Source organism: Rhinatrema bivittatum, chromosome 6, assembly GCF_901001135.1.
Source record: "Rhinatrema bivittatum chromosome 6, aRhiBiv1.1, whole genome shotgun sequence".
Lineage (NCBI taxonomy): Eukaryota > Metazoa > Chordata > Amphibia > Gymnophiona > Rhinatrematidae > Rhinatrema > Rhinatrema bivittatum.
Genome location: NC_042620.1, coordinates 254,255,537 through 254,283,514, shown reverse-complemented (window position 1 = coordinate 254,283,514; position 27,978 = coordinate 254,255,537). Strand labels below are relative to the sequence as shown.

Sequence of the window (27,978 nt, the reverse complement as noted above, 5' to 3'; positions counted from 1 at the left end):
TCTGTAATAGACGTTCTCTGAGGACAGCAGTTCTTCAGTCACACATACCCTCTTTCTTTCTCCTCTGGAGCTCAGTAGCTCAGCTACAGAAATGAGGTACATTACAGCGGCATAGGAATTAATTACCACAAATTCTCAGAAGCTTCTAAGGAAGCTTTGAAAGAGGAGTCCATTCAGCACTGGCACAAATGACATTACCAATATGTGTGACTAGTGAACTGCTGTCCTTAGAGAACACCTATTACAGATAAATAATCCTGTTTTCTTGTTGAGTGCATTTCCTTTTAAAGTTGATGTGTTTTCAGTCTGATAATAATCTTTCCATTTCCTGTCCTTCCAGGTATGGAGACCTTTCTTAATCTGGTCCTTTTTACCTTCACCCATGAACCTTTTCAATGCCTTCCGTGCCTGGCAAATCGCAGCAGTATCGTCATGGCAACCCTGAACAAGCTACTATCCCTTGATTTCCTGGAGCAGCTAAGCCGGGTGTAAGTGATCAATCAATGGAGCAGCTAGTAACTAAGTGTAGGGATATGTCAAGACTAATGATGACTGATCATAGGCATATGTTGTGGTAATAAAGTTACCACAAAATATAGGGATATAGTGAGATTGGTGATGACTAGTTGTAGAAATCTAGTGCGGTATAGAAATGCACATGGACTGATGACAGTGGGGCTTAGGGATACAATATGGATGCAAGTATATAAACATTGCATGATGATCCTTTTGCTGCTTCTCTCCTTGTTGTCTTCTGTTGCTTCCTCAGCAGTTGCAGCTGGACAGATGAAAAAGGCATGCCTGAGCGAGTCCCTGCAGTAGTTCTGCTGATTTGTCAGTTGCTCTGCTTCCCTTTTGCTGTCGACCTTGACCCAGAGATATTCTTCGACACTCTGGAGGCCTTGAGAGATTCAAAGACCCCAGCTCATCTCCTTCAGGTATACAAGAAGCCCCTAATTCTCTGAAGACAAGCAGATTCACCTAGTCATAAAAGTGAGTTATATGACCATTCTTTGCACCAAATGGATTACCTTAGAGCTTTCTGGAAAGGCCTAAATCATTTTCTGTGTATGCGCAGGATTTCCCATGTTGTCTCAGCTCCATCAGTTCATTTTTATCTGATATTGAATATTGTAAGCTTCTCAGTGACCCCTGCTGATTTTGTGATTCTTCTAAATAATTTTAGACAAAAATCCCCTTATTTTCCTAATCAAGCTTTTGGAATTACTTAAGTGTTTTAGATTTTTTTCATTGCTGCTAACTGACATGTGGGATTTTTTTTTCTTTCCCTATTGCAGTCAATTTAGCACTTTTTTCAGCTGAATAATTCAAGTTCCCTGTACATATCCAGATCAGTCCAGATGGAGACAGAGAAAGTTTCACAGGCACCACCTCTTAACCCAGTGTGCCTTCAGTTCCTCAGTATTTCTCTGTCTCCAGCAGATGGAAGTGGTGCAAACCTAAAAAAAAAATAAAAAAGACAAGAAAAAATACCTATAGTACCTAAATGTAATCCACTTTGATGTACACTTTGAAGTACTGAAAAGCAGAATATAAAAATCTAAATAAAATAATAAAAAGAAATATTAGGCTAAGAAGAGTGGAGTTTTCCCTCCCAGGGGGTTGTCAGGTCCTGGTGGGACCATCCCTCCTGGTTGTAGGGGACGGACGAACAGGGCTTGGGGACCCTAGATTGCTCTCTGGATTTCGCCTGAGGTGATAGCTGGTGGTCCACTTCCCTCATCTCCAGGAGGATTGAGAGAAGCCCTGCCAGTTTCCAGATAAGACTGTTCTTTTTTTGTCTATTTCTTATAAAGTTTAAAAAGAAAGAAAGAAAAAGAATAGTCTGCTAGATTTTCAAAGGCAGTGTGTGTGTTTCCTTTGCTTCAGTTTCCCCGTTGCCAGTGGTGGTGAGTTCAGCTTCAACTTAATTTCTCGGTGGCTCTCCCTCCTTCTGGACATCTGCCACTCAGTCTAAGTCATGCTGAAGGGGTGCCAATGCACTGCATGTGGGGATAGCTCCACATGCCTCTCTTGTTCCAGCCGCTGTACCCTACTTCCTTTGCCTCTCTGGCGGAGAGGGCTCATTGGGAGGTACTGCAGTGGCGGCTTTGAGGCAGCGAGACTCCGGGGAGCCAAATGCTGCATTGCGAAGGGCCAGCGATCCGTTCCCGCTGAGCACATGAACAGCGGCCATTTTGAATACATTCGCTGCTAAGGAGAAGACTGCAGCGAGGGGAGGGGATCTCCCGCCTGAACTTTCTCCGGCCAAGTTTAGCTCCGAGGAGGACCGGGGGGGCCCGTGGGAAGTAGTCAAAGGAGGACATTGATCCCCTGAAAGAGGATTCTGATGGTGCCTCCCCTTTTTCACCTGAATTTGTGCTTTTGCTGCACAAAGTCTTTTTAGCCCGCAAGGCCGCGGAGCGGCCCTTTTCTAAGCGGAGGATGACAGATCCTCCTCCCAAGAAGAAGTCCAGGTTTTCGGAGGCTTTGGGAGCCACCAGGATTCAGAGGCATCTGGGCCCGTCTGGGGCCACCGAGGAAGGTTCCTCAGAGAAGTCTGAACAGGGGTTGCCATCTGCGGATGTTCTCCTGATCCTGATCTGTCTTGCGTGCCTCAAGATAAGGAAGGGGACACAGGGAGGTCCCGATGATGGAAGACAACGATTATAAGGTGGTTTGCCTTTTTCAGAGGGAGGAACTCGGCCCCCTTATCCCACTGTCCTAGCGGAATTAGAGATCTCCATCCTGCAGGAACAGGTGGATCTGGAGGAAATTGGATCCGGTCATGGCTGGCTTGAGGGTTCCAGCCAAGACTTAACCATTTCCCCTCGAATCCTCCTGTATTATTTTTTTTCTTAACCATACCTTTAAGGTTTTGTGTGGGCCAGGATGTCTTGCCATAAAGCTAAAAAAAACAACAACAACAAAAAGGAGAGGATCGGCCCTTGCTGTTCACCAGCAAATAGTCAAGGCAGCAGGTTTACAGCGTTTTGGGGGCTTGGATAGCCATTATCTGCTGTGTGAGGGTGAGATGTTATGTTTTGTAAATTTTGGAGCTGGACCATGTGTAAGGGGAACATATGACACGGTGCCTGAGTTCAGCCTGCACACTCCAGAGAATATAGGTGAATAACATGTCTAGGCTCTATAAGGAGTGTGTGGCAGCTCGGGGGTGGGGGCGGGGGGGGAGCTCTGAGATTCTTCCGTGGGTCCAACATTGATGTTAGAGCAGTGATGATGAACTCCAGTCCTCGAGTGCTGCAAACAGTCCAGGATTTCAGGATATCGACAATGAATAGGCATGAGATAGATTTGCATACAATGGACATCTTTCTCATGCATATTCATTGTAGATATCATGAAAACCTGGCCTGCTTGTGGCACTCAAGAACTAGAGTTTGCCATCTGTTGCGTCCGTCGGTCTCAGACGGCTTCGACCCTTGTGCCTCACCTTTTTCTCTGCTCTCCCCACTAGCCTTGGAAAGATGGCTACCGCTACTTCTGCAAGCCGCATTTTCTGGCGTCCCCGGAATGGCTATGGCAAAGCCTCACCCCATGTTTCTCCTAAGACCCTCCTAGGGTGCATGCGCGCACGCCACCCCCGTCTTTAGCCACGTCATGGCGGGAACCTCGGGGGCGTCACCCTCGAGTGACGTCTGGGTATTTAGCCTACGCTTGTTTGCTAGCTCATTGAGTTAGCAAGGATTGGAACCGTCCAGTCTAAGCCCCTCTGCCACTTCCGTGCTGCCGCTGGAAGCTCTCTCTGGGGTATTCTCTAACCTGGGTACCCGCTCCTCAGGGGCCCTTTGCTTTTTTCAGGTGCCTTACTGGGATCAGGTACTCGCTCCTCGAGGGCCTGTTCTCCCTGCCTCAGTGCCTGTAACCATCTACTTCTGCCTGGTAGAATTGTCAACCTTATAGCTACCATCTAGTGAGTAATCTATTTCTCAGTCTGTCTCATCTACAGCTCTGCCGTGCTGGGAAATCTACTCCTGGATCTCCCTATACCACCTTGGTGAGACGGGTTCCCTCTGCCAAGGATCCCTGGACTGCTACCTCTGGTGGTATATATCAGCTGTACAATAAAAGACAAAATTCTGTGTTTGTGCATCCTGAGTCTAGCCCAGTACTGTGGCTCCCTACGGGGCTCCTCCCCGTGGGCGTGGTCATCTTCCACAGTAACCTATCATTAAAATCATCCATTGTAACTGAAGACTGGAGGTTGGCCAATATAACCCCAATATTTAAAAAAGGTTCCGGGGCGATCCGGGTAACTATAGACCAGTGAGCCTGACTTCAGTGCTGGGAAAAATAGTGGAAACTATTCTCAAGATCAAAATCGTAGAGCATATAGAAAGACATGGTTTAATGGAACACAGTCAACGTGGATTTACCCAAGGGAAGTCTTGCCTAACAAATCTGCTTAATTTTTTTGAAGGGGTTAATAAACATGTGGATAAGGTGAACCGGTAGATGTAGTGTATTTGGATTTTCAGAAGGCGTTTGACAAAGTCCCTCATGAGAGGCTTCTACGAAAACTAAAAAGTCATGGGATAGGAGGCGATGTCCTTTCGTGGATTACAAACTGGTTAAAAGACAGGAAACAGAGAGTAGGATTAAATGGTCAATTTTCTTAGTGGAAAAGGGTAAACAGTGGAGTGCCTCAGGGATCTGTACTTGGACCGGTGCTTTTCAATATATATATAAATGATCTGGAAAGGAATACGATGAGTGAGGTTATCAAATTTGTGGATGATACAAAATTATTCAGAGTAGTTAAATCACAAGCAGATTGTGATACATTACAGGAGGACCTTGCAAGACTGGAAGATTGAGCATCCATATGGCAGATGAAATTTAATGTGGACAAGTGCAAGATGTTGCATATAGGGAAAAATAACCCTTGCTGTAGTTACACGATGTTAAGTTTCATATTAGGAGCTACCATCCAGGAAAAAGATCTAGGCATCATAGTGGATAATACTTTAAAATTGTCGGCTCAGTGTGCTGCAGCAGTCAAAAAAGCAAACAGAATGTTAGGAATTATTAGGAAAGGAATGGTTAATAAAATGGAAAATGTCATAATGCCTCTATATCGCTCCATGGTGAGACCGCACCTGGAATACTGTGTACAGTTCTGGTCGCCGCATCTCAAAAAAGATATAGTTGCGATGGAGAAGGTACAGAGAAGGGCAACCAAAATGATAAAGGGGATGGAACAGCTCCCCTATGAGGAAAGGCTGAAGAGGTTAGGGCTGTTCAGTTTGGAGAAGAGACACCTGAGGGGGGATATGATAGAAGTCGTTAAGATCATGAGAGCTCTTGAACGAATAGATGTGAATCGGTTATTTACCCTTTCAAATAATAGAAGGACTAGGGGGCATTCCATGAAGTTAGCAAGTAGCACATTTAAGACTAATCGGAGAAAATTCTTTTTCACTCAACGCACAATAAAGCTCTGGAATTTGTTGCCAGAGGATGTGGTTAGTGCAGTTAGTGTAGCTGGGTTTGGAAAAGTTCTTGGAGGAGAAGTCCATTAACTGCTATTAATCAAGTTTACTTAGGGAATAGCCACTGCTATTAATTGCATCAGTAGCATGGGATCTTCTTAGTGTTTGGGTAATTGCCAGTTTCTTGTGGCCTGGTTTGGCCTCTGTTGGAAACAGGATGCTGGGCTTGATGGACCCTTGGTCTGACCCAGCATGGCAATTTCTTATGTTCTTATGTTACTTCACCCGGTAAGGGCTCTCCATGAATAGAGGACAAAAGTAATGGAGGCGTCATAGTAGTGGTAGGGATCCACAAATGTTCCACTAGACGTTTCAAAATGAAATTTCCCCCTGCCCCAGAGTCCACTAAGGCAAGGGTCTGGTATTCCAAAGGCCCGCAGATTAAAGATACTGGAAGAGAGAGTGGAGGAGAGGGTGCAGTTAGACCTAAGAAGAGTCCTCCCACAGGACTTAGGTCTGCCAGTTTCCCAGACATATAGGGCTTGTTTGTACAGCATGACCAGCTTGTCCACAATATATACATAGTCCCAACCTCTTTTGGAATCGTCAAATGACTGCGGCCCAATTGCATTGGTTCTTCTTCGCCAGCAACAGGCCCTGGGTGTGTAGGACTGGGTACAGACTTGGGACTCTTGACCTCTTGAACCTTGTCGCGAATTCGGCGATTAATCTTTGCTGCCAAGTTCATCAGTTCCGTTAAGGTCTCAGGCATCTCAACCAGGAGTTCAGGCCTTCAAAGAATAGGGTCTTTAGGCACCTCGGGTCCCAATGTAATTCAGAAGCCAACGTCTTGAATTCAATGGCAAAGTCTGGTAAATGTTTATTACCTTGTTTTAGATGAACCAAGGTTGATCCTGCTGTCGAATACTGGGCAGAATCATCAAAGACTGACTTAAACAGTTCAAGAAACCCAGCAAGATCATTCAGGATAGGGTCATTGCGCTCCCACAGCGGTGAGGCCCAAGCCAGCGCTCTTCTGTCCAGATACGAAAGGATATAGGTGGTCTTGGCATAAGCTGTGGGGAAATGGTTAGGTTGCAGAGAGAAGGTCATGCAACACTGATTAATAAATCCTCTACATTTCCAAACTTCACCCACGAAGCGTGTCGGAGCGGATAGAGGCACTGTAGACTTGACCGTCACTTTAGGCGGTGTAGCTTCTTTACCTGCGGTAGTCTGTGTATTCATCTGTGCATGTAATTGATTAAAGGCAACAGTCAAATTGTCCGAGTTCTGTTGTTCGCAGATTCGTTGGGCCAGGCCCGGAATGGCCTGTAAGGCGGTGAGCTGAGCTAAATCCATGGAGTTAGCAATCTGTTAGCGTTTTGAGGTGTTGAAGTGGATTCTTGGGTACTGCGGAGATGGCCACTCCCACGGGGAGGAGCCCCATGAGGAACCGCAGTACTAGGCTAGACTCTATAACCACTCTATCTGATTCTAAAGTTAAGCTATCAAAGTTGCAGGTGTTGCAAGTTCAGTATCGGAAGTCTCTAGAAATGCAGAGATGTCCAAAGGTTGTTCACTAACAGGGACCAAAGTCATAACCCCTCCATCTTGCTCTGGAGGCCTGAACTTAGAAAGAAAAAATAACTTTGATATTGGTGGAATTTCAGTATCTCCTATACTTAGAACTTCCCGGAGATATCTTTTAAAAATATCTCAAGGTGGTATCATTGATATTTGTGGAAAGTTAATAAATCTCAGGTTTTTATTCCTGATCACATTTTCCATTTGTTCCAGTTTTAATGAATTGCTCTTTCTTTCCCTTATGGTAACATTCTCTAATTGTTGTATGTTCCTTATTTGGTCTCTGTTGCTTGTTATCTGCTGCTCCAGCTCAGAATTCAAATTAGTCACCATTTTTACTTTTCCTTCCAGTTCATTTACTGTATCCTTTAAAGGTTTCATTTGAGCCAGGATAGAGGCTTTCATATCTACTATTGTCTCCCATAAGGTTTCTAAGGTAAATACAACTGGTCTTACTGCAGTTAACTCAGTTCTTTCGGGGGTTCCTCCCTCTGCCCCTCCAGCTTGCTCCAGCAGTGATTCTTCATCCTCCCCGGTCGGCTCCAAAAATATTCCTGAGCCTTGAATCACTATTTCTCCAGTGTCTTGTCCTGCCGAACTCTGTCGCATGACTCATTGGTCTAGCAGCATCGTTCCAGAAACAGGAGAATTCCAGCTTACTGCCGGATTACCGGGAGGCGTTCCTTCTACAGGGCTTAATGGTGATAATGAGCCTGGCAGTGAGGGTAGCTCTTCTTCCCCTCCCCCTCTCTCCAACGGCAGCAATCCTTTGTTAGAATCTTTGCGGACTACATGTGCGTCCATCGGACCAGCGCTGCAAGGAGTCGGAGGCGCTGCAGCGTAAGGCTCACCTCGCGGCTTTCGCTTCCATCCCATAATTAGGAAAATAATTTGCAAGAAATTTTTTTAGCAGAGTTTCATCCTCTGGAGCTCACACGCAGCGTTCAGCTACTGAGCGGCCATCTTGCTCCACCCACCCCCGTCCTAACCTTTTTTAAATCCAGCTACGCTAACTGCCTTTACCACATCCTCCAGCAATACATTCCAGAGTGCGTTGAGTTAAAAAAAATATTTTCTCTGATTTGTTTTAAATATGTTTCTTACGAACTTCATGGAGCGTCCCTGAATCTGTGTTTTTAAAAGAGTAAACAACTGATTCACATTTACCCTTTCTACTCCACTCATGATTTTATAGACTTCTGTCATATCCCCCCTCAGCCATCTCTTCTCCAAGCTGACCAGCCCTAACCTCTGTAGCCTTTCCTCATAGGGAAGCTGTTCCATCCCTTTATCATTTTGATTGCCCTTCTATGTACTTTTCCAGTTCAGCTATATCTCTTTTTGAGATGCGGTGACCAGAATTGTGCACAGTACTCCATGTGCAACGTCACCATGGAAAATACAGATAACCAAACACTGCATATCACTAAAAAAAAAGTACGCAATCTGGTGTCATGTTGGATTCATCTCTAGCCATGATACCTCATGTAAAAACAGTAGTCCAGTCTTATTTTGCCAAATTAAAACTCTTGTGTCGCCTAAATCACTTTTGAAACCTTCATATTTCAGAGAAGTTCTCTAATCTTTGATCCATCCCAATCTTGACTACTGTAACTTGCTCTATATGGGTTTTCCACACAATACTATCGGACCACTCCAGCTGGTACAAAATGTCGCGGCTCAACTACTTACTGGTACAAACATATATGACCACATATCCCCTGTCTTACAGTCTCTTCACTTGATATCCATGCAGCAGCACATCCAAAAAAAGCTGTCAGCCATAATTCCACAACCTTATTAATAATGACCGTCACCTTTCCCTGGATTAACACCACCCTTTGTCTTTATACTCCTTCAAGAATCCTTAAATCCTCCAACAAGAATTTATTGGACATACCTTCTCCTCAAAATGCACAATTAGCGGTCACTTGTGAAAGGGCATTCTCAGTAGAAAGGCCGGTGTTCTGGAACTCCCTCTCTCACCTTTGCACTCTTTAAAGGACCCTAAAGAGTTTAAAACAGCTCTGAAAACACACCTATTTAAGATAACCTTCCTGGCAATCCCTAAACTTGTTGCTCCCTCTCTGAAGTGAATAGCCCCTGTAGTTTTGTTTCTGTGTTGTTTTTTTATTAGCAGCTTTTGTGGTTATTGTTCTGTATCATTGTCAGAAAGCTCTGTAGAGAAAGCTGGGAGTTAGCAATCTGTCAGAAAGCTCTGTTGTTAAAGCTGGTATTAGCAATCTGTAGTTATTTAGAATAGTTGTGGGTGGATCCTTGGACCAGTGGCAGGTGACCACGCCCTCGGGGGAAATCCCGAGAGGGACCTCTGGTCAGGCTTAGTGTAGTAGAGAGACACACACTAGTTCTTTTATTAGACAATATAGTAAACCACCAGAGGTGGCAGTAGTGAGCTGGAAGTGCCCGGCTGGGCTGTAGTCCCTCAGGTATTGGAACAGCGATCCCAGGGTGGCTGAGCTGTAGAGAAACTAAGAAAGTGAGTAGGCAGTATATTCAGATTTCTGGAACAAGTCCTTGATGGTAACACTCACACAATAGTCTCTTAAGACAGCCCAGGAGATGGTATGCATTAGGCCCTCGAGGAGCGAGTACCTGGCCCCAGGGAAAGCTCCGAGAGATAGATGGAAACTCACAATGTTGTAAGCAGCGATGACTTCTTAGCAGAAGTGGTATTCAGGAGCAAGTCTGGGATGTAGGCCCTCGAGGAGCGAGTACCGGTTCCGGACTGCAACCTGCAAAGAAAAAGAGAAAGTGAGGCCCCCGAGGAGCAGGTACCTCTAATGAAGTCCGAGGATGCAGAGTAGCTAGGGTCGCGGAGAGCGAATCCCATCCACAGCGACCAGGAGGAAGCGAACCCTTGCTAACTCGTCTTGTTAGCGAAAACTGAGACCTTAAATATCTGAAGCTGGTGACGTCATCTCAGGGGGATGCCCCTGAGGTTCGCGCCAACGCTGGTACATCAGTCGGGCCGCGTGCACGTGCCCCTAGGCATCTGGTCTACATGGCAGCTTGCAGCGTCAAGCCGGTCCGGGAACACCGGAGGAAGATGGCCTGGAGACGCCGTAGCAGCTAGCCTTCCATCAACCCCGGAGGGAGTCGCCAACGAGGTAAGGTGGGCGGAGCAGAGACGTCGGACAGTGATGGACACAACAATCATATTATTTTAAAATGTTATTTTATTATGTATGTTATATTACGTACCCTGCCCTGAACATTGGGGGACATGAGAAATAAAAACTTTTAAATAAATAATATAAATAAATAGTGGGAGTGGGGGACAAAGCGAGACAACTGCAACATAGGAATGCCCACATATGCACAGAAAAGGCCTTTAGGCTTTTCCCGAAAGTTTTGTAATAGTTGTCTGGCCCCTGAACATGGTCATGTAACCCACTTGAGTGACTGGCCAGCTGGTATCTTCAGAAAACATTTGTTACAGATAAACAACTTTGCTTTTTGTCTTGATATCAGCTGTTACAGATTTTGCCAAAACATTGCCTGTTTTTCAAACTTGCTTTCTCAACTTCTTCTACTCATTCCTCCTTTTGTCTCTCAATTTTCTCTTTCTTCTCTTCACTTCTGTCTCTTGCTTTAGTTTTTTTTCTCTGTCCTCTTTTTCCTTCTCATTCTCTATATTTCATCTCTTGCCTTATATATTACTCCTTATTTTTCTCACGTCTTTCTATATTTTTCTCTTTTTTTCTGTTACTCACTCATTTATTTCAGCCCTTTTTTCACTTGTTTCTTCAGGATTTTCATGCTGTCTTCTTTTTCTGACTTTTGAATTGTCTGTCACATTTTTGTTGTTTTTTCTTTCTGCCAGTGTCTGTCACTCTCTTGCTTATGTTTCTATTTTTCTCCATATCTATATCTTCATTATCTGTTTCTGTCTTTCTTTCTTCTTCTTTCTCTGTTCTGCATCCTCATTTCTACTGTTGTTCCAGGTTCACCCCATGCTACTGCTGCTTACTGTGCATTCTGTGTCTTCTCCCCAGGCCTGCTCTCACTATCTGCCTCTAGCTCTGGCTGGGATTCCTATGAGCCTCCTCTGCCACCTTGCCCTCAGTGACGGAGCCTTCCTTGACCAATTTGTGCAGACAGCAGAAGCAACAGAAAAAATCAGTGGCTTCCTCTCTGCCATCCTGCTGTCTGACCATGCGCAGCTGACTTCTGACCTACTTTCATTGCTCACCCATGTGGCCAGGGTCTCCCCCACCCATCTGACCTTCCTGCAAAGAATCTTACAAGGCCCTAACTCTAGCTACCAACCACTTCATCGTCTTCTCCACAGCCCAGGGAGAGCTAAGGCCTGTGGGCTTATGGGCAATATGTTGAGGCATGGTAAAGAGTTCAACAAAGACCTCCAGCGGCAGCCAAGCCTGCTACAGCAACTGCTGGAATGCCTTTCAGACCAGGATGCCAGAGTCCGTCGCTCAGCAAGCTTTGCAGTGGGAAATGCAGCCTTCCGGGATAGCAATCTGGCACAGTGTCTGGCCGAGGCAGTTCCCCAAATGGTGAGGCTGCTACGTGATCCCCAGCCTGGCACTCGAAGGAATGCAGCCTCAGCATTAGGGAACCTTGGGCTACACTCAGACTCACTACAGGAGCTACTAGTCCAGAACAAGGCTCCTCATTTGCTCCTGGAGGCTGCCTGTTGTGACCCACAGCCCACTGTGCAGGAGGCCACGCTGATAGCACTAAGAGTGCTTGGGCAGCAGCCCAGGATACACCAGGTATGGAGTACAGCATATTTCTAATGCATGCCTATTCCGGAGCATCTTGTCACTTCCCTCTGCCTCACTCTGCTTTTGTCTTTTCTCCCACTGCTTTTTCTTTCTCTTCTGCTTTTTGAAGGCTAATTATGTTTCATTCTGTCTTCTCTATTCGCATTGCTTTCTTTTGCCTTGCTTCTTCCCCTTCTATTCCATTCTAATGCCTGCCTTTTCTTTGCCTTGTTTTCTCTTCTGTTTGCTCTCCTTTCCCTTCTTTCTTTCTCATTTTATTGTCTCTTCTAATATTTGTCATCTTATTTCTTATTTTATTCTCTCCTATTTCTGTGCCATCTTTTTTTCTGTCTCTCTTCTCTGTTTTATTTTCTTCTTTTCACCCAGTCCGTACCCACTATAGTGCTTGCACAAAAATCACACTCATTGCAGGCTTCATGTCCTTTAGGAACATCTGCACAGGTAAAGCAAACTTATTCTGATGTGCCTGTATTTGAAAGACAAGAACAAATTTTAATTGACAGGTTTAAAGTGAGAAGCTATCCAAACAAAGTCCTTAGACATGCATATAAGCGAGTCAAGTATTCAGATCGCCAAGATCTGTAACATTATAGATCCAGGACAGCAGATTCTCAGTTAGTTTGTGTTTTAAAACTTACCACGTTTCATTGTTTTCTGTTAACGTGTAGGGTGTATCAGAAACAAATGCGCCCTACTGTTTTCTTTTATTGTCAATGACTTCTTGATCAATAAAACAGATCTGAAATATAAAAAAACGAAAAGATTCTGTATGAGCCACAATGAGAAACATAAGAGCAACTGACCTCGGTGATACAGTGATTTTTTAATGTTACTTAATCCAAAAGGATCAACTCCCCCCATACACGAATCCAATCATACAACTATTCATCCAAACCATTCACACAATCACCAGACAAAATTATCTCACTCCATCATATGAGAGTCAAGGATTAGCAAATATCCAAAACTGTTGAGCCCCCAAATGGCATTGACTAAATCCCCACAGATCCCCAATGATCCCAGTAAAGAGCTCAATACTGTAGCACTTAAACAACCTCTTCACCTTATCACATAATCCAAAAAAAAACCCTTTGGGTAACCAACTATGTTGGGATGTTGAATGGTCAGCTTACAACTATGTTCCATCTGTGCATTTTGCAACATTAAAGATTTCCAGTTAATAAAGGCTGAAGTTCTTCACTCTTCCAAAAAGTAAGAATTACCTTTTTAGCCAGCAGAAAAGCCATTGCACAAATTATTTTTCCTCCCTGCAGGTAAGAACTGAGTATTGTTATCAAGATTTAAGTAGACAAAATATCCCTTCCATGCCACTGGCTTCCGTAAAATCCACTCAGTAAATGCAAACATTTGACTCCAAAAAACTCCTAATTTGTGACAGTTCATAAACATGTGAAACAAACTCCCTTCTCGATAATTCGATTTCAAACATAAATTTGAAGGCCACCGATTCATTTTGTAGCCTAACAGTCTAGTAATGTACACTCTGTAAAGCAGCTTAAATTGTATTTCCCTCATATTAGCCAATAAGAAATATTTATACAATTTAGTAAATGCCAGAATCATGAGGTCCTCATTTTTGTCCACTCTTACATCCACACTCAGCTGCCCGAGGCGTTTCCCACCGATCCCGGTGCAGGGCACCATGCCACCTCGGGGACCCAAGGATGAGCCAGCGATGCCTCGTCCCCCTCCATCAGTCCTGACCACTCAGGATTTCCAGGAGGAGTTGGACTGCAGGGCGCAATTGGCAGTGCTCAAAGCACTGCAGAGTGTTAAGCTACCGGCACCACTGGCCCCCATACTGGTGCCCGAGCCTCCATTGTCGATGTTGGCCACCAATGCCCTCCACCGGAGCGATCCCAATCCTCGGGTCCTCCAAGGAGGATCAGGCCACTGGGGCTAGGTGCCCTCACCCACGGTTTCCCGAGCCACTACCGGACCACTCCGGCTTGCCATGGCCAATAACCCCCTCGATGACAGGGGATCCATCGGTGCCATTGGTGCCCCTGTGTCCTCCGAAGTCCTCGGAGCCCAGGGTTGATACCCCTCACGGCCCCCACCCTCAGCGCCCTGGCCCAAGTGAGGAAGGAGGGTCCCTATGACCCTTGTGGTGATGACTTCACACACTCGTCCTCCGACGACCCTCTCTCGGCGCCTTTGCCTCCAGAGGAGCGGCGCTGGTCACCTCCTGAGGACCTGTCGTTTGCGGGGTTTGTCAGAGCTATGGCTGAAGACGATGCATGACACAAGATGCTGGAAGTCCTCCAGGTCATTGACGCTCCTAAGGAGATCATGTCAGTTCTGATCCACAATATTTTTAAGGAATTTCTCCTCCGTATGTGGGAGCACCCCATCTCCATCTTGAGTTAACAGGAAGGCCGATGCCACCTACTTGTTGTTATATTTGAAAAAACCTCTTAAAGTGAGAAAAAACAAAATCAGATACACATATACTAATTTCTCACTGGATGTGGGACATATGGAAACAGATTTTCTGTAATAGTCCAGCAACCATCATAATGCACTGGATTCCAGGAAGTGTATCTGATAACCCATAAGAGCTAAAAGCTTCTATGTGCAGAGATGTATAATCATCGGTTGCTTTGGACTGAAGTTTAAATATCTCTTGTTTAAGCTAAACACTTGATTAACTTACGAGTTAGAGTGATACTTAGCTTAACTATGAATATTGAGTGCCGCTGAATGCCGCATTCTCAATATGAAGTGCCGCTGTGTGCTGCTAAATGCCGCTTCGTACTGTAGTTAAACATGGGTTCTTCGCAGGTCCGCAATTGTATCGCCCTTGTAGGGCTGTTGAGTAGAAATCCTGTCAAGGGTTCCCTTTCTGGTAACTTTTAGACGCTCGCTGTCAGAATACCCGACGCTGCAGAGTTTCGGAGAATCTTCCTTCCTGAGGGGTAAAGCAAGCTTATAGATGCGACAGATTTTATAAATTTGCGGCTGCTTCCGGTAAGTTGTGTGCGGTCAGCGCTAAATTTAAAGGTCCTTCCTGTCAAAGCAGGGGCTGTGGAAGCGTCTATAAGCTTGCTGTACCCCAGAAAGGGAACTCTTGACAAGACTTCTACTCAACAGCCCTACAAGGGCGATACAATTGTGGACCTGCGAGGAACACATGTTTAACTACAGTACGAAGCGGCATTCAGCGGCACACAGCAGCACTTCATATTGAGAATGCGGCATTCAGCGGCACTCAATATTCATACTTAAGCTAAGTATCACTCTAACTCTAACTTGCCACCATTGCCTTGCTGGGTCTGGAAACAGGGAAACACGAAGTGCGTTCCACCTACAATGTTTTTGAAACTGCAGCCCACTTAGCCACCATGGGCATTGGTGCCAGACGGATGGCCTGGTCCAGGATAGGCTCGCCGATCTCCCCTGTACAAGCGAGAATCTGTTTGGGGACAAGGTCCGGAATGCGATGGTGCAGCTGAAGGACCATCATGATACCCTCCAGCAGCTGTCTGCTAGTCCCTCAGAAGGGCCATCTTCAGCCAGAAAATCCTCAAGGCAAAGCTCTCGTAAGCCTTCTACCGGCAGAGGAAATATTACCCTCCGGCCACTCGAACTCGCACACCCCGGACCAGTTCCAAGGGTTGCCCCCCCCGCCAGCAGCAGGCCCCCAGACTCCAACTGGCACCCCAGCCATGGGCTTTTGACTGGCGGCGAGGGAGCTTAAGTCAGCTGCCGGCTCCCCTGGCACCCGATCCAGCAGTCGGCTGCAGACTCCTCAGTTTCACCTAGCGCTGGGAAGGGATTATGTCGGACCACTGGGTCTTCTCCATCATCCACCAGGGGTATCAACTGCGCTTCAGCCGGCTCCCAGAGACCTCTCCCCCATATCTTGGGGTTCATCAGTCCATTTGGTCATTCTTCAAAATGAACTCTCTCCGCCCTCTTCGCAGCGGGCGCAGTTGAACTGATCCCTTGCGAACTACAGGGCCAAGGGTTCTACTTGAGGTATTTCCTTATCCCAAAAAGGAATGGCGGCTTGCGCCCCATTCTCGAGCTCAGGGTGCTGAACAGATTTCTCATAAGAGAAAAATCCAAGATGGTCTCTCTGATCCCCCTCCTCCAAAGAGGAGACTGGCTTTGCTCCCTCGACCTGAAGGAGGCATACGCACACATTGCGATTGTCCCCAACCACAGGAAGTACCTCTGCTTCCTGGTTGGAGAATGCACATTTTCAATACAGATTGCTGCTCTTTGGGCTGGCATCAGCCCCCCGCGTCTTCACCAAATGCTTGGTGGTGGTGGCTGCCTACCTCAGGCGTCACTCGGTCCACGTGTTCCCATACCTGGATGACTGGCTGGTCAGGAATAGCTCCCGCTCCGGAGTCATGCAAGCTCTAGCCCTGAAGGTTCAGACCCTACAGAAGGTAGGGTTCGTTATCAACTTCCTCAAGTCACACATCTTTCCATCCCTGCAGCTAGACTTCATAGGCGCCAGTTGGACACGGCACAAGCGAAAGCTTTCCTACCCAGGGACTGGGCGATTGCCCTCACCTCACTGGCCACCCTCATTCGCAACAGCAGGAGGGTGCCAACCTGTCTCCTGCTCCGACTGCTGGGCCACATGGCAGCCTCCATTCACGTGACTCCCTTAGCCCGCCTTCACATGAGGAGCCCTCAGTGGGCCTTGAGGTCTCAGTGGTGGGAGGCAACTCAGGATCTGGAGGCTCCGATCATGGTCACGGACCCTCTTAGACTATTTCTTACCTGGTGGGAAGCCCTTCCCAATCTAGAACACGGTCTTCCTTTTCAGCTCGCACCATCCCAAGTGACCCTCACCACTGATGCTTCTCCTCAGGGATGGGGAGCCCACAGGAACAGCCTGCACACTCAAGGCCATTGGACCGCCGCCGAAGCACATTACCAGATAAACTTTCTAGAGCTTCGGACAATACAGTACGCCTTGTGGGCATTCTGGGATCAGTTGCTGTCCAAGGAAGTTCTGATCCGGACAGACAACTGGGTCGTGATGTGGAACATCAACAAGCAGGGCGACACAAGCTCATTCCTCCGCTACCATGCGGCAGTTCAGGTCTGGAACTGGGCCCTCTTCCAAAGGATGTATCTGCGGGTGACCTATCTGCCAGGTCACCTCAACATGCTTGCGAACCATCTCAGCCATTCCTTCCAGCTGCACGAGTGGTCCCTCAACCTGGCAGTTGAGGGACCACTCGTGCACAGGTCCACATCCGGCGTAACCCAGCGGTGGAAGAGACTGGCCACTAGGCCAGTCTCTTCCACCGCTGGGTTACGCCGGATGTGGACCTGTTCGCATCCCCTCTCAACCACAAGGTGAGTAGATTCTGCTCCCTAGTAGCAAGGAACGGCCATCCGGCCTGCGATGCCTTCTCCCTTCACTGGGGGCAGGGCCTCCTGTATGCATACCCGCTCTCCCGCTCCTCTCAAAGGTTCTGTTGAAGCTTCAGGAGGATGGGGTGACCATAATTCTTGTGGCACCCTCCTGGCCTCGGCAGGTTTGGTTCCCACTCCTCCAGGACCTGTTGGTGCATGCACCCATTCTGCTGGGGACGGTGCCCAATCTCATATCACAGAACCAGGACACCTTGTGCTACCCGAACCTCCGGGCACTGGCCTTCATGACTTGGATGTTGAGCGCATGATCCTCCAGCCCTTGTAACTCTCGGCCTGTGTTTCCTTGGTCCTGATCAAATCCTGGAAACCTTTAACCAGGAAGTCATACATCTCAAAATGAAAACGTTTTTCCATCTGGTGCAGAGGACATGGGTTGGACCCTTTCTCCCTGCCCTCTCCCCCAGCTGCTGGACTACCTGTGACACTTGTCTGATCCTGGGCTCCATACCAGTTCTATTATGGTACACCTCAGCGCTGTCAGTGCGTACCACCAAGGTGTCACTCGCACACCTGTTTCGGTCTAGCCTCTCATTGGCCGTTTCATGCGGGGTCTCCTCCAACTGAAGCCCCCTCTTCAGCCACTGGCAGCATCTTGGGACCTCAACGTTGTCTTGGTGAGACCGATGTGGCCTCCCTTTGAGCCTCTGCAGTCCTGTGATCTGAAGTTCCTCACCTGGAAAGTCCTGTTCCTGGTAGCGATCACTTCCGCTCACATGAAGATGAAGTTCTTCCACAACTGTGTAGTCCTGTGTACGCATTCTAAGTTCCTGCCCAAGGTGATGACTGATTTTCACATCAGCTGATTGTTTTACCTACCTTCTTTCCGAAGCCACATTCCCACCCTGGGAAACATGTGGCCTCGGAGGCCACATACCACACCCTGGAATGTAAAAAGGCGCTAGCCTTCTACCTAGATTGCACAGTGAGTCACAGACAGTTCATCCAGCTCTTCATGTCATTTGACCCCCAACAGACCAGGTGCAGCGGTGGGTAAGCAAACCCTTTTGAACTGGCTGGCGTACTGCATCGCCTTCTACTACACACAGGCAGGCCTTCAGCTAGCCGGCAGAGTGAAAGCTCACTCTGTGCAGGCCATGGCAGCATCGGTGGTCCATTTGCGGGCAGTCCTCATTGCAGAAATCTGCTGGGCTGCAACCTGGAGCTCTCTCCACATGTTTGCAGTTCACTACTGCCTTGACAGGGATAGCCACCAGGATAGTGCTTTTGATCAATCCATCCTGTGCAACCTGTTCCAGACCTGAACCCAACTCTCTCTACTTGTGCTCCTTGTGGGACCAGACCGCCCCCTGTTTTCCCCACAGCGCCGCAGTTGTGTTGTGCCTGTTGGCACCTTGTTCAGCCTCTATTGGTCACGCTGGTTGAAAGGGACAGTCGGGATCTCTATACTCACTCACATGTGAGGACTTCAATCCTGCTTGTCCTAGGAGAAAGCGCTGTTGCTTACCTGTAACAGGTGTTCTCCTAGGACAGCAGGATGTTAGTCCTCAGGAATCCCGCCTGCCTCCCCACAATGTTGGGTTCACCTTCGGTTTGTTATTTTTTCTTGTTTCTTTTGCTATGTTACAAGACTGAAGGGGGATCTCGCGTGGACGCGCAGATAGTAGCAGCCTGGGCATGCTCGGTCTGCTGGCTAAAGTTTCTAGAAACTCTGACAAAGTTACAGGTAAGCAACTGGGCTTTACTAGAGCATCTAATCATCACTGACAGAGGAAGGGATTGCCATTGTTTTAATGTAAGCCAAATTCTGTCCAATAGCATAACAAAGTTATATCAATACAAATCCCCAGTAGTATGTGCTAGGTGTATACCCAAATAGCGCATGTGGTTTTGAGCCCATAAAAGGGGGAAGGACCCCACCCACCGTGTCAGTAATGAGCTATCTAATGGGAATGCCTCTGATTTGGAATGATTCATTTTTAACCCAGAAAATGTGCCAAACCTATGTATTGTAGATAATATAGCATCCAGGCTTTCCTAGGGAATTATTATTTTTATTTTTTTTTGTCTTTTCAAATATTGGCATCTTTGAGGTATTCTAGCAATATCTGGCTAGCTAAACTAATCAGAATAACTTATCTGGCTAAATTAGCTGGGATATTCAGTGGTGCAGCAGTACCACTGCAAATACCCAGATAAGGTTAATGTTGGCCAGATAAGTTAACCAGCTAACTTTAGACCTTCTCAGTAACAGTCAGATAACTTTGCCGAATAAGTTTGAATATTGCTACGTGTCTGGCCAAGTTAGCCAGATAAGAATCTTCTCCCATTTACGCCCCATCCCACCAAGCATTTAGTTGGTTAACTACTTAGCTGGATAAGTAGTTACCTGTCCAAGTGGTGGCCACTGAACGCAGGTTGATATTCAAATGCCGCTACTTAACCAGATAAATCAAAACTTTTCTGGCTAAGTGGCGCTGGATATCTACCTAACTTTAGTGACTGGAATATGTCACCTTTGGGAATGTGCATTTCTGATATTTTGATATTTTCACAGTACAGAGGAAATGCATTTCTTTTTCTCTTTCTCCAGTGTTGCACTAAATCAGTGGTTCTCAACCCTGTCCTGGGGACCCCCCAGCCAGTCAGGATTTCAGGCTATCCACAATGAATATGCATGAGAGAAAATTTGCATACACTGCCTCCATAACATGCAAATTTGCTCTCATGCATATTCATTGTGGATAGCCTGAAAACCCGACTGGCTGGGGGGGTCCCCAGGACAGGGTTGAGAACCACTGCACTAAATGCAAAGTCTGACTTCTTGGGGTTTCTATAATTTGTGGGTCCTTATTCTGCATTTGTTGAAGGTCTGTCTGCAGGTGTGACAAGGGTGAGGTATTTTACTAGCATTTAGTTTGCTTGTAGGAATCTGAAGCAGTCTGACTTGTTCTGTTTTCCCAATAAGGAGGTGTATTGGTGTTTTAGGGCTCGGTATAATATTTGTAGTGCTGCCTTTCATAGGTAGGATTTTTGCTGTCTGAATGCTGGGAGTTAGTGCTGTTTGGGTATGGCAAGTCGCTAGGTTCAGAATGTATTTTTTTTGCAGGGTTTTGTGTTATTTCCCAGGGCCTGGTTAAAACTTACCTGCTGTGAAGGATATGACATTCAAAACATCAGACTTTGCCAGACAGACCTGCTGAATACTGAATATGTGTTTGGCTTCAAGAGACTTAGCCAACTAAAATTATTTTCTTGTCTTTTCAAATCTATTTTCCACCAGGTGCTACTGTCACTTAAAGCTAGTGAGAAACTAGTGTCGCTGTCTCTCAACACACCAAAGACCCCCTATACGAGTCCCAGGCCTTCCTCAGCCTACCACTGCAAGAAACTCATCTATCTCCTGAGCCCTGCTCACAGTGTGTGAGATTTTTTATTTTACTTTTATAATTATGTTTTTGAAAAATATTAGTTTTTCAATACATAAAGAAAATATATTAAAAATTCCAATTAAAAAACCAAAAGTATCTAACAATGAAGATTTTAAAGGTGTAAAAAAAAGTTCATCTTTACAATTGAACAAAGAACATTTTTCACACACAACTTATCTTTAAAACTTTCGAAATCATGCTTGTTTTTTTTTATAAAAAATGATATTCCAGCTTCATTCTAGTAATAACCAATAAATAAAGTATATAGATTGTATCTCTGGACCCTGAAGCAGTTGTATTTTGCATTTTAAAATTGCTAATGTTGTTTGTCCATTCAAAAACATTGGGTTAAACAATAGACTGTCATTAAATCTGTATTGTATACCTAGTGAACAAGAACTTCCTGTAAAAGTCGAGAATAGCAAATTAAAAATGTTATTTAAAATATCATAAAGTATGTGCAACCTGGAACAGGCTATAAATACATGCTGTGCAGTATCTCCCTGGGATCTGTGAAAGGGAAAGGATTTTCCTACCCTTTGTGTTAGGATGATTCATAGACACATTGGTGGTGATGATATCATGAATGATTTGCCACTGCAGGTCTCCCACGCACTTTAGTAAGTTCAGGACTGGCCAACCTTTCACAGACTAAGAAGAGCACTATATTTTTGGTGGAGGGTGATCTTTTGATGATCATGGGTTGAGGGGGCCCAGTAGCTGTGAGCCCTGTCCTGTCAATAATCCTCTCATCCCCACCAATCTCTTTCTCTCAAGTTCCTCACTCTGTCTCCCCACCAAATCTTGTTCTCAGTCCTTCCACTCTGTCCCCATTGCTCTCTCTCTCTCCCCCCACTTCGTCCCCAGTGATCTCCCATTCTCAGTACCCCCACCTTGTCTCCATCAGTCTCTCTCTCTCAATCCCCCTACCCTATCCCCACCAGTCTATTTCTCCTCTCCCCGTCCCTACCAGTCTTTCTCAATCCCCCAACCCCATCCCACTCTCTACTTCAATCACACTAGTCTGTCCCCAGCAGTCTCTCTCTCAGTCCCCTCATTCTGTCCCTACCAATTTCATTGTCTTTCAAATCTCCCCTTCTCCCCAGCAGTCACCCTGTATCTCAAATCCCCATCCTCACAAGTTTCCCTCTCTCCCAAACCCACCTCCTTTTCCTCCACCAGTCTCCCCCTCTCTCAACACTGCTTGGTTCCCATCGATTTCTCTCTTTCAAAGCCCCCCGCCCACCCTCTCTCCCAAACCCACCTCTTTTTCCTCCACCTTTCTCAACCCTGCTTGGTTCCACCAATTTCTCTCTTTCAGAGCCCCCCACCCACCAGTGTCATTCTTTCAACCCTACCTTGTCCCCAACAGTCTCTCTCTCTCTCTCTCTCTCTCTCTCTCAATCCCCAAACCCCATCCCAGTATCTCTCTACTTCAATCACACCAGTCTATCCCCAGCAGTCTCTCTCAGTCCCCTCACTCTGTCCCTACCAGTCTCATTGTCTTTCATATCTCCCCTTCTCCCCAACAGTCTCCCTGTATTTCAAATCCCCATCCTCATCAGTTTCACTCTCTCCCAAACCCAGCTCCTTTTCCTCCACCAGTCTCCCCCCTCTCAACCCTGCTTGGGTCCCACTAATTTCGCTCTTTCAAAGCCCCCAACCCACCCACCAGTGTCCTTCTTTCAACCCCTCCTCATCCCCAGCAGTCTCCCTGTCTTTCAAATCCCCCTCATTCCCAGTCCCCCTGTCCCTCATCTCCATCAGTCATCTTATCTCTCAACCCCCCTTACTTTAAGCCCCAGTCTCTCAGCCTTTCTCTCAATACCCCTCTGCCACTGTGCCCACCAGGCTCCCATGCTCTCAACCCCCTTCCCTATGCCCTCCAGGCTCACTCCTGCAACCCTCTTCCTGTGCTTACCAGTCTCTCTTTGTCCAGGCTATCACAAGGAATGTGCAAGAAGGGTGACTGCCCTGGGAAACAAGTCTGAGAGACGACACACCACATTTTTCAGTCAGACTGTGAACCTATGAACACACAAAATTGAAAGGCAAGGGAGCACCAAATCCTTGCTCTGCGCAGTTTTGTGTAGCCGTTGCCCTGCCTCTCTCAACTCCCTTCCTCGTGCCCACCAATCTCCTTATCTTGATGCCACTCCCTGTCCTACTAATCTCCATCTATCTCTCAACCCCCCTTCTTATTTTGTAGTTGTCACTTATTTCAAATTCAGCAAGACAGCAGCTTTTCTCGCTTCTGCCCATGTGGGCTACTGAGGGCATTTCTAATCCCAGCTTCTTCTCCATGTACCTCTCCTCCTCTAATTGGTCCATGCAGCCACTGATGATGCTCGGACCTTAGCTCCTTTTCCTTTGCTCAATTGCTTCCTCATCTGATTGTCCCACACAGGCCACTGATGATGTCTCTGATCTTGCCTCCTCCTTCATGGACATCTCTTTATTCTTTCTTTGGTTCACAGTGGACACCAACTGAGCCCCTCCTCTTCCTTCTTTGCTCACCATGATTCCTCTTTTGATTGCCCTTTGCAGATTACTATAGCCTCTTCCTCCTCCATTCACACAGGCAGGCAATCACTGCCATCGCCACCATTACATCAAGCATTCAAAGAGCAATATTTTTAGTTTCAAGGAGTTGCGTGCAGTTCACATGCCACTAGTTGGTCATCCCTATTGTATACCTTCCAGGAAAGGATACAGGAATCAATTAGTCATGACCCTCAAGAGGTCTAAGGTGATTTTCATTCACTGATGGCTTAAGACAAGGAATATAAAAAGGGTCATTCCATATCAAGTTGACCAGGGGTCCATGCTCATTCTCCTCCAAATTGAACAAAATTTTGCATCGAAGTTCTCTAGGGTCTCAAACAAAACTGTACAATATTTTTCACCTGGATCTCTATTGGTTGGAAAACTAGAGGCAATTAAATGGAAGTCACCGTGAGTACCATGCTCCACGCAACCTAAAATGGCCATTTTGTCCACGTGCTGCAGCCCGACAACATCTCTCAGGGGCTTGAAATGTTGTGGATTATTACAACCCCTGGTGGTAAGTCCCAATACAAAGTTTAGAACTTAATGTGAACTTGCCTCCCTTTTTATGGGCCAGTACAGTACATGAAAAATTTTACAAAAGAAATATAAGTCCTGCTTTTACTCTTCATTGCTCCTAACCTATACTTTGATTCAGGCCCTGACTGAACCAGTAGTCATGGCCCATGGCATATACATATAAGATTTGCACTATGAGGCTTTACAGGCACCTAGAAACAAAGATATAATTACATAAAGACACAATGTCACTTTTTTAGTGCCAATTTTTGCCAATTTTCAGGTGCAAATATCTCTACTGTGTAGTTTTTTTGTTCAATAATTTTTATTCTCATTGAGATGCACAAATTACAGTACAGTAACATAGTTAACCTTCCAACAGATGGAACTCACAGAATGTGCAACTGAATGATTACAATGCTGTCTTCTGACATTATAACTTGTTCAGGTTTATAAAGACATGATACAGCGTTGTGATGTTTCATTTAGGTTTACTTTTTAATATTCCAAATTCCCTCCCCAACGGTCCCACCCCCATCCCCAGCAACTGGTATTTGAGGTATATCTGAGTTATATCTTAATTAGTTTTAAGATATGTTGGAGATATATTTGAGTATGGCATCTGCAGGTTCTTTAGGTACAGGCTAAGTTGGAGAAGAGAGAGACGGTGATCTAAACCAGAGGCCGAGTCTAACAGCTTACATCCTTGAAATGATACTAGCATATATTTGGGCAGTAATATTCTATGATGTAGTTATTTAGTAAGCAAGCAACCATCCAACCAATTACTGGCAAAGTAGTTTGCAAGGTAGCAACATACTCTCCCCACTGTATAGGTTTTAAATCTTTTCTTTTGTATGTCATTTGAAAGAGAATCTTTTTTTCTACAAAAGTCATCCTGTTTCATTTTGAACCCCATCTTGCTTTGGTCAGAATTAAGGTCCCAAAGATATGCATCATTTGTATGAGTGGGCATGCTATGTTTAAAAGAGGCATCTTTAGCGCCCTGCTGGGTAACATGAAAATGAGCTAAAGATGTGAAATTTTACAGTGCGGCAAAACTTGTTGTGCTTACCAAGCTTGTAGCTTATGACACATCTTGCTTTGACATATTTTTATAAATGATCCCTCAAAATGGATATTTTATTGTACTGTGTTATTTACTGCATGCAAGCCTGAACATGCAAAAGTATCACCTTCACAAGAACTATGGTAATGTCATGTTAGCAGTGTGTTGTGGCAGAGATTTTGGGAACATGCTTGGCCTGTCACACATTGTGCTGTTTATGGTATCACATTTTTCTTTGTCCCAAAGGAGGATATTGAAGCAATCAGACTTGTTCAGGATGAGAGGTTTAGCAAAGGGTCATACAGTTGCTGGCATAAGGGAAAATCATCAGTTCAAGCCCATTGATGCAACAAAAATTTTGCATTAGTGAAATTTCGAATTACGTCAATTCATTCATTGCAAGTGTTCTAGAACATGAACGTGAATATTTTCCTGCCCTTCAAGTATCCAGCTTTCAACCTTATTAGTATTTAGCTTGCATCTATGATAATTCCTGGTGGATTGACCATATATGCAAAGACTCAATTGAGGGACGTAACATCTTAGTCTATTTCTTGCACCCCCAAGGACCTGCCAGGTCCTTGGGGGTCCTGGCTGCCCCGTAGAAACATCTGTTGGGTTCCAGAAGAGCACTTTATTGCTACCTTTGATTCACCCATAACAACTTCATCAGGCAGGCAGTACATTTATTCACAAGCCACTTTGTCATGCTTTGACGGGACATTTAAAAGCATGTGCAAGGCAGGAAAAAAGATTACCTATAAGTCGATCTCATGGATAAGTTGGGGGCATTTTTTGGGCCACAAAAGTAAGAAAATTGATGTGACCTGTGGATAAGCCTAGGGTAAAACCTAGAGGGTTTATGACTGTCCCAGATGGTTAACTCCTCTCTTTCCCCGTTGGCTGTCCCCAGCGGTTCATGCCTTTCCTCCCTTCCTCATGGCTATCCACGGGTCAATGCTAGTTTCCTTCCCCCTTGTCAAAAAACAAAACCAGCCCCAATCCATCAAAGCCCACCACCCTCCCTCCCTCCGTGGCTGCCCTCCCAAAAGCCCCCCAGACTCACTGAAGTCCCTGGTAGTCCAGCAGGGGGGCTCGGACATGATCTCCCACTCCCAGGCCCTGGGCTGCCAGCAATCAAAATGGCACCAGTAGCCCTTTACCCTTACCATGTGACAGAGGATACTGGTGCCATTGGTAGGGGCCATTCATGGCTCCTACCATGTGACGGGGCAGCCAATGGCACCAGAGGCCCTTGTCACATGGTAAGGGCAAAGGGCCGCTGGCACCATTTTGACTGCTGGCAGCCAACGGCCCGGGAGCAGGAGACTGCACCCAGGTAGTCTGGGGGGATTCGGGAGGGAGGGATTTACTGGCAGCCAATGGCCCGGGAGCAGGAGATTGCTCCCAGGCTCCCCGCTGGACCACCACAGACTTTCATTGAGTTTTGGAGGGATCGGGAGGGTGGGTGGCTGTGCACAACACGCATGTATAGTATGTGTGTATAAGTCAAGCCAGGTAATTGATGCCGATTTTTTGGCATACATTTCTCGACTTATACACGAGTATATATGGTAAGTGAATTTTTATGAAATCTGCAGTTTAAGCAATTCTCATATGTAGTGTCTTGCTTTTTCTTGTTTTGTGCTTAAATAAAAGCTTGGAAACCTGGAGCTGGTACCTTGTCTGGTTGTCTGGAGTGACCCTAGGCATTGGGGTTGTCAATTTTGCTGAATTGGTAGTGGCTCTGACTTTGATGACTAATTTATGAAAATATGTCTAAACAAATGTGTGTCAAAAGCTAAAAGTATAGTAAGCACAGTAAACTGAGCTGCATTGTAAAATTTCACATCTCTAGCTCATTTGCATGTTTCACAATTGGGTGCCAAAGATGGCTCTTTTTAACATAGTGCATTCACACATCCATATGATGCTTGTCTTTGGGACTGTAATTCTGTCCAAAGCAAGTCTGGATCCAAGACGAAACACAGTGACTTTTGTAGCAAAAAAAAGGTGCTTTTTCAAATGACATTATAAAAAAAATTAAAAACTACACAATAGAGGTATTTGCACCCAAAAAATGGTGAAAATTTGCATAAAAAGATGATATGTCTTTATGTAACTATATCTTTGCTTCCAGTTGGCTGCAAAGCCTCCTAGTGAAAATCCTGAATGTACATCATGGGTCATGACTACTGATCCAGTTATGGCCTGAATCGAAGTAGCAATGAGGAGTCAAAGTAGGCCTTACATTTCTTTTATAAAATTTTTCACGTACTTTATTTGCCCATGAAAAGGGGCGCAAGCTCATGTTAGTTCCAAACTTTACATAGGAACCTAGCACCAGAGGTTGTAATAAGCCACAAAATTTCAAGCCCCCTAACAGGGCTTGCTTGGCTGCAGTGCCCGGACAAAGTGGCCATTTTGTGATGCACGGAGCACAGCACTCTGAGTGACCTTCATTCAGCTGCCTCTAGCTCTTGAACCAATAGAGATCCAGTTGAAAAACGTTGTATAGTTTTGTTTGAGGTCCTAGTGAACATCCACATTAAATTTTATTCAATTTGAAGGAGGTTGAGCATGGTCCACTTGACATCGAATGTCCCAAAAGCACCTTATATGCTTACCCTACAAAGCTTTTGAAACGTTATTGAGACCTAAACAATAGCAATATATGAATGGACACTCTCATGGCATGTATCTAGCCTATGTGACGATATTCAGGAGATGTTCACTAACTCCTTGTGCAGGAGGGAATCTCTTTGGAGATGAGGTTAAGGAGGCTGTGGATTTTCAGAAGGACCCAGTAATGACGCTGAATTGAAGAAAAGTCTTTTCCCTATTGGGAACTGATATTGAATGGAGAGGTCTTTTTAGCCAAAAAGAGAGTACCCCCTTATGCAGGAGTTTCTCTGAAACACGGATCGTGTTGGGACTCTTAAGGTTTCATCTTCGGATCACATATTGATTCACTTCTAAAGATAAGTGCACTTTAATATGAAGTGTTTCATTGGATTGTAGTGCTGCTTCAAATGGTTTTGTTCTGAAATTGTGGCACTCCTGTTATAAAAAAAAAAGTATAAAAGAAGTGAAAGACAAGTGGGGAATTTAAGGAATGTTTGGTTTTTATTTACAAAAAATTGTGGAAAATAAAAAAAAAAGTTAACAATGGGACCTATGATTACAATTTTGTAGGATGAAGGGTGTGTGAGACAAGAAAT

At 45.6% G+C, this 27,978-nt stretch overlaps 1 protein-coding gene across 1 annotated transcript in view; it reads left to right on the top strand.

The window, feature by feature from the left end:
* STK36 (serine/threonine kinase 36) overlaps positions 1-21,353 on the top strand; it is a 164,804-nt gene extending 143,451 nt beyond the window's left edge. The window contains exons 25-28 of the mRNA XM_029607939.1: positions 341-488; positions 770-938; positions 11,057-11,794; positions 20,475-21,353. Of these exons, the coding sequence (XP_029463799.1) occupies positions 341-488; positions 770-938; positions 11,057-11,794; positions 20,475-20,618 (1,199 nt within the window). The 3' untranslated portion in view covers positions 20,619-21,353. The remainder of the gene's footprint in view (positions 1-340; positions 489-769; positions 939-11,056; positions 11,795-20,474) is intronic.
* The last annotated feature ends 6,625 nt before the right edge of the window (positions 21,354-27,978 follow it).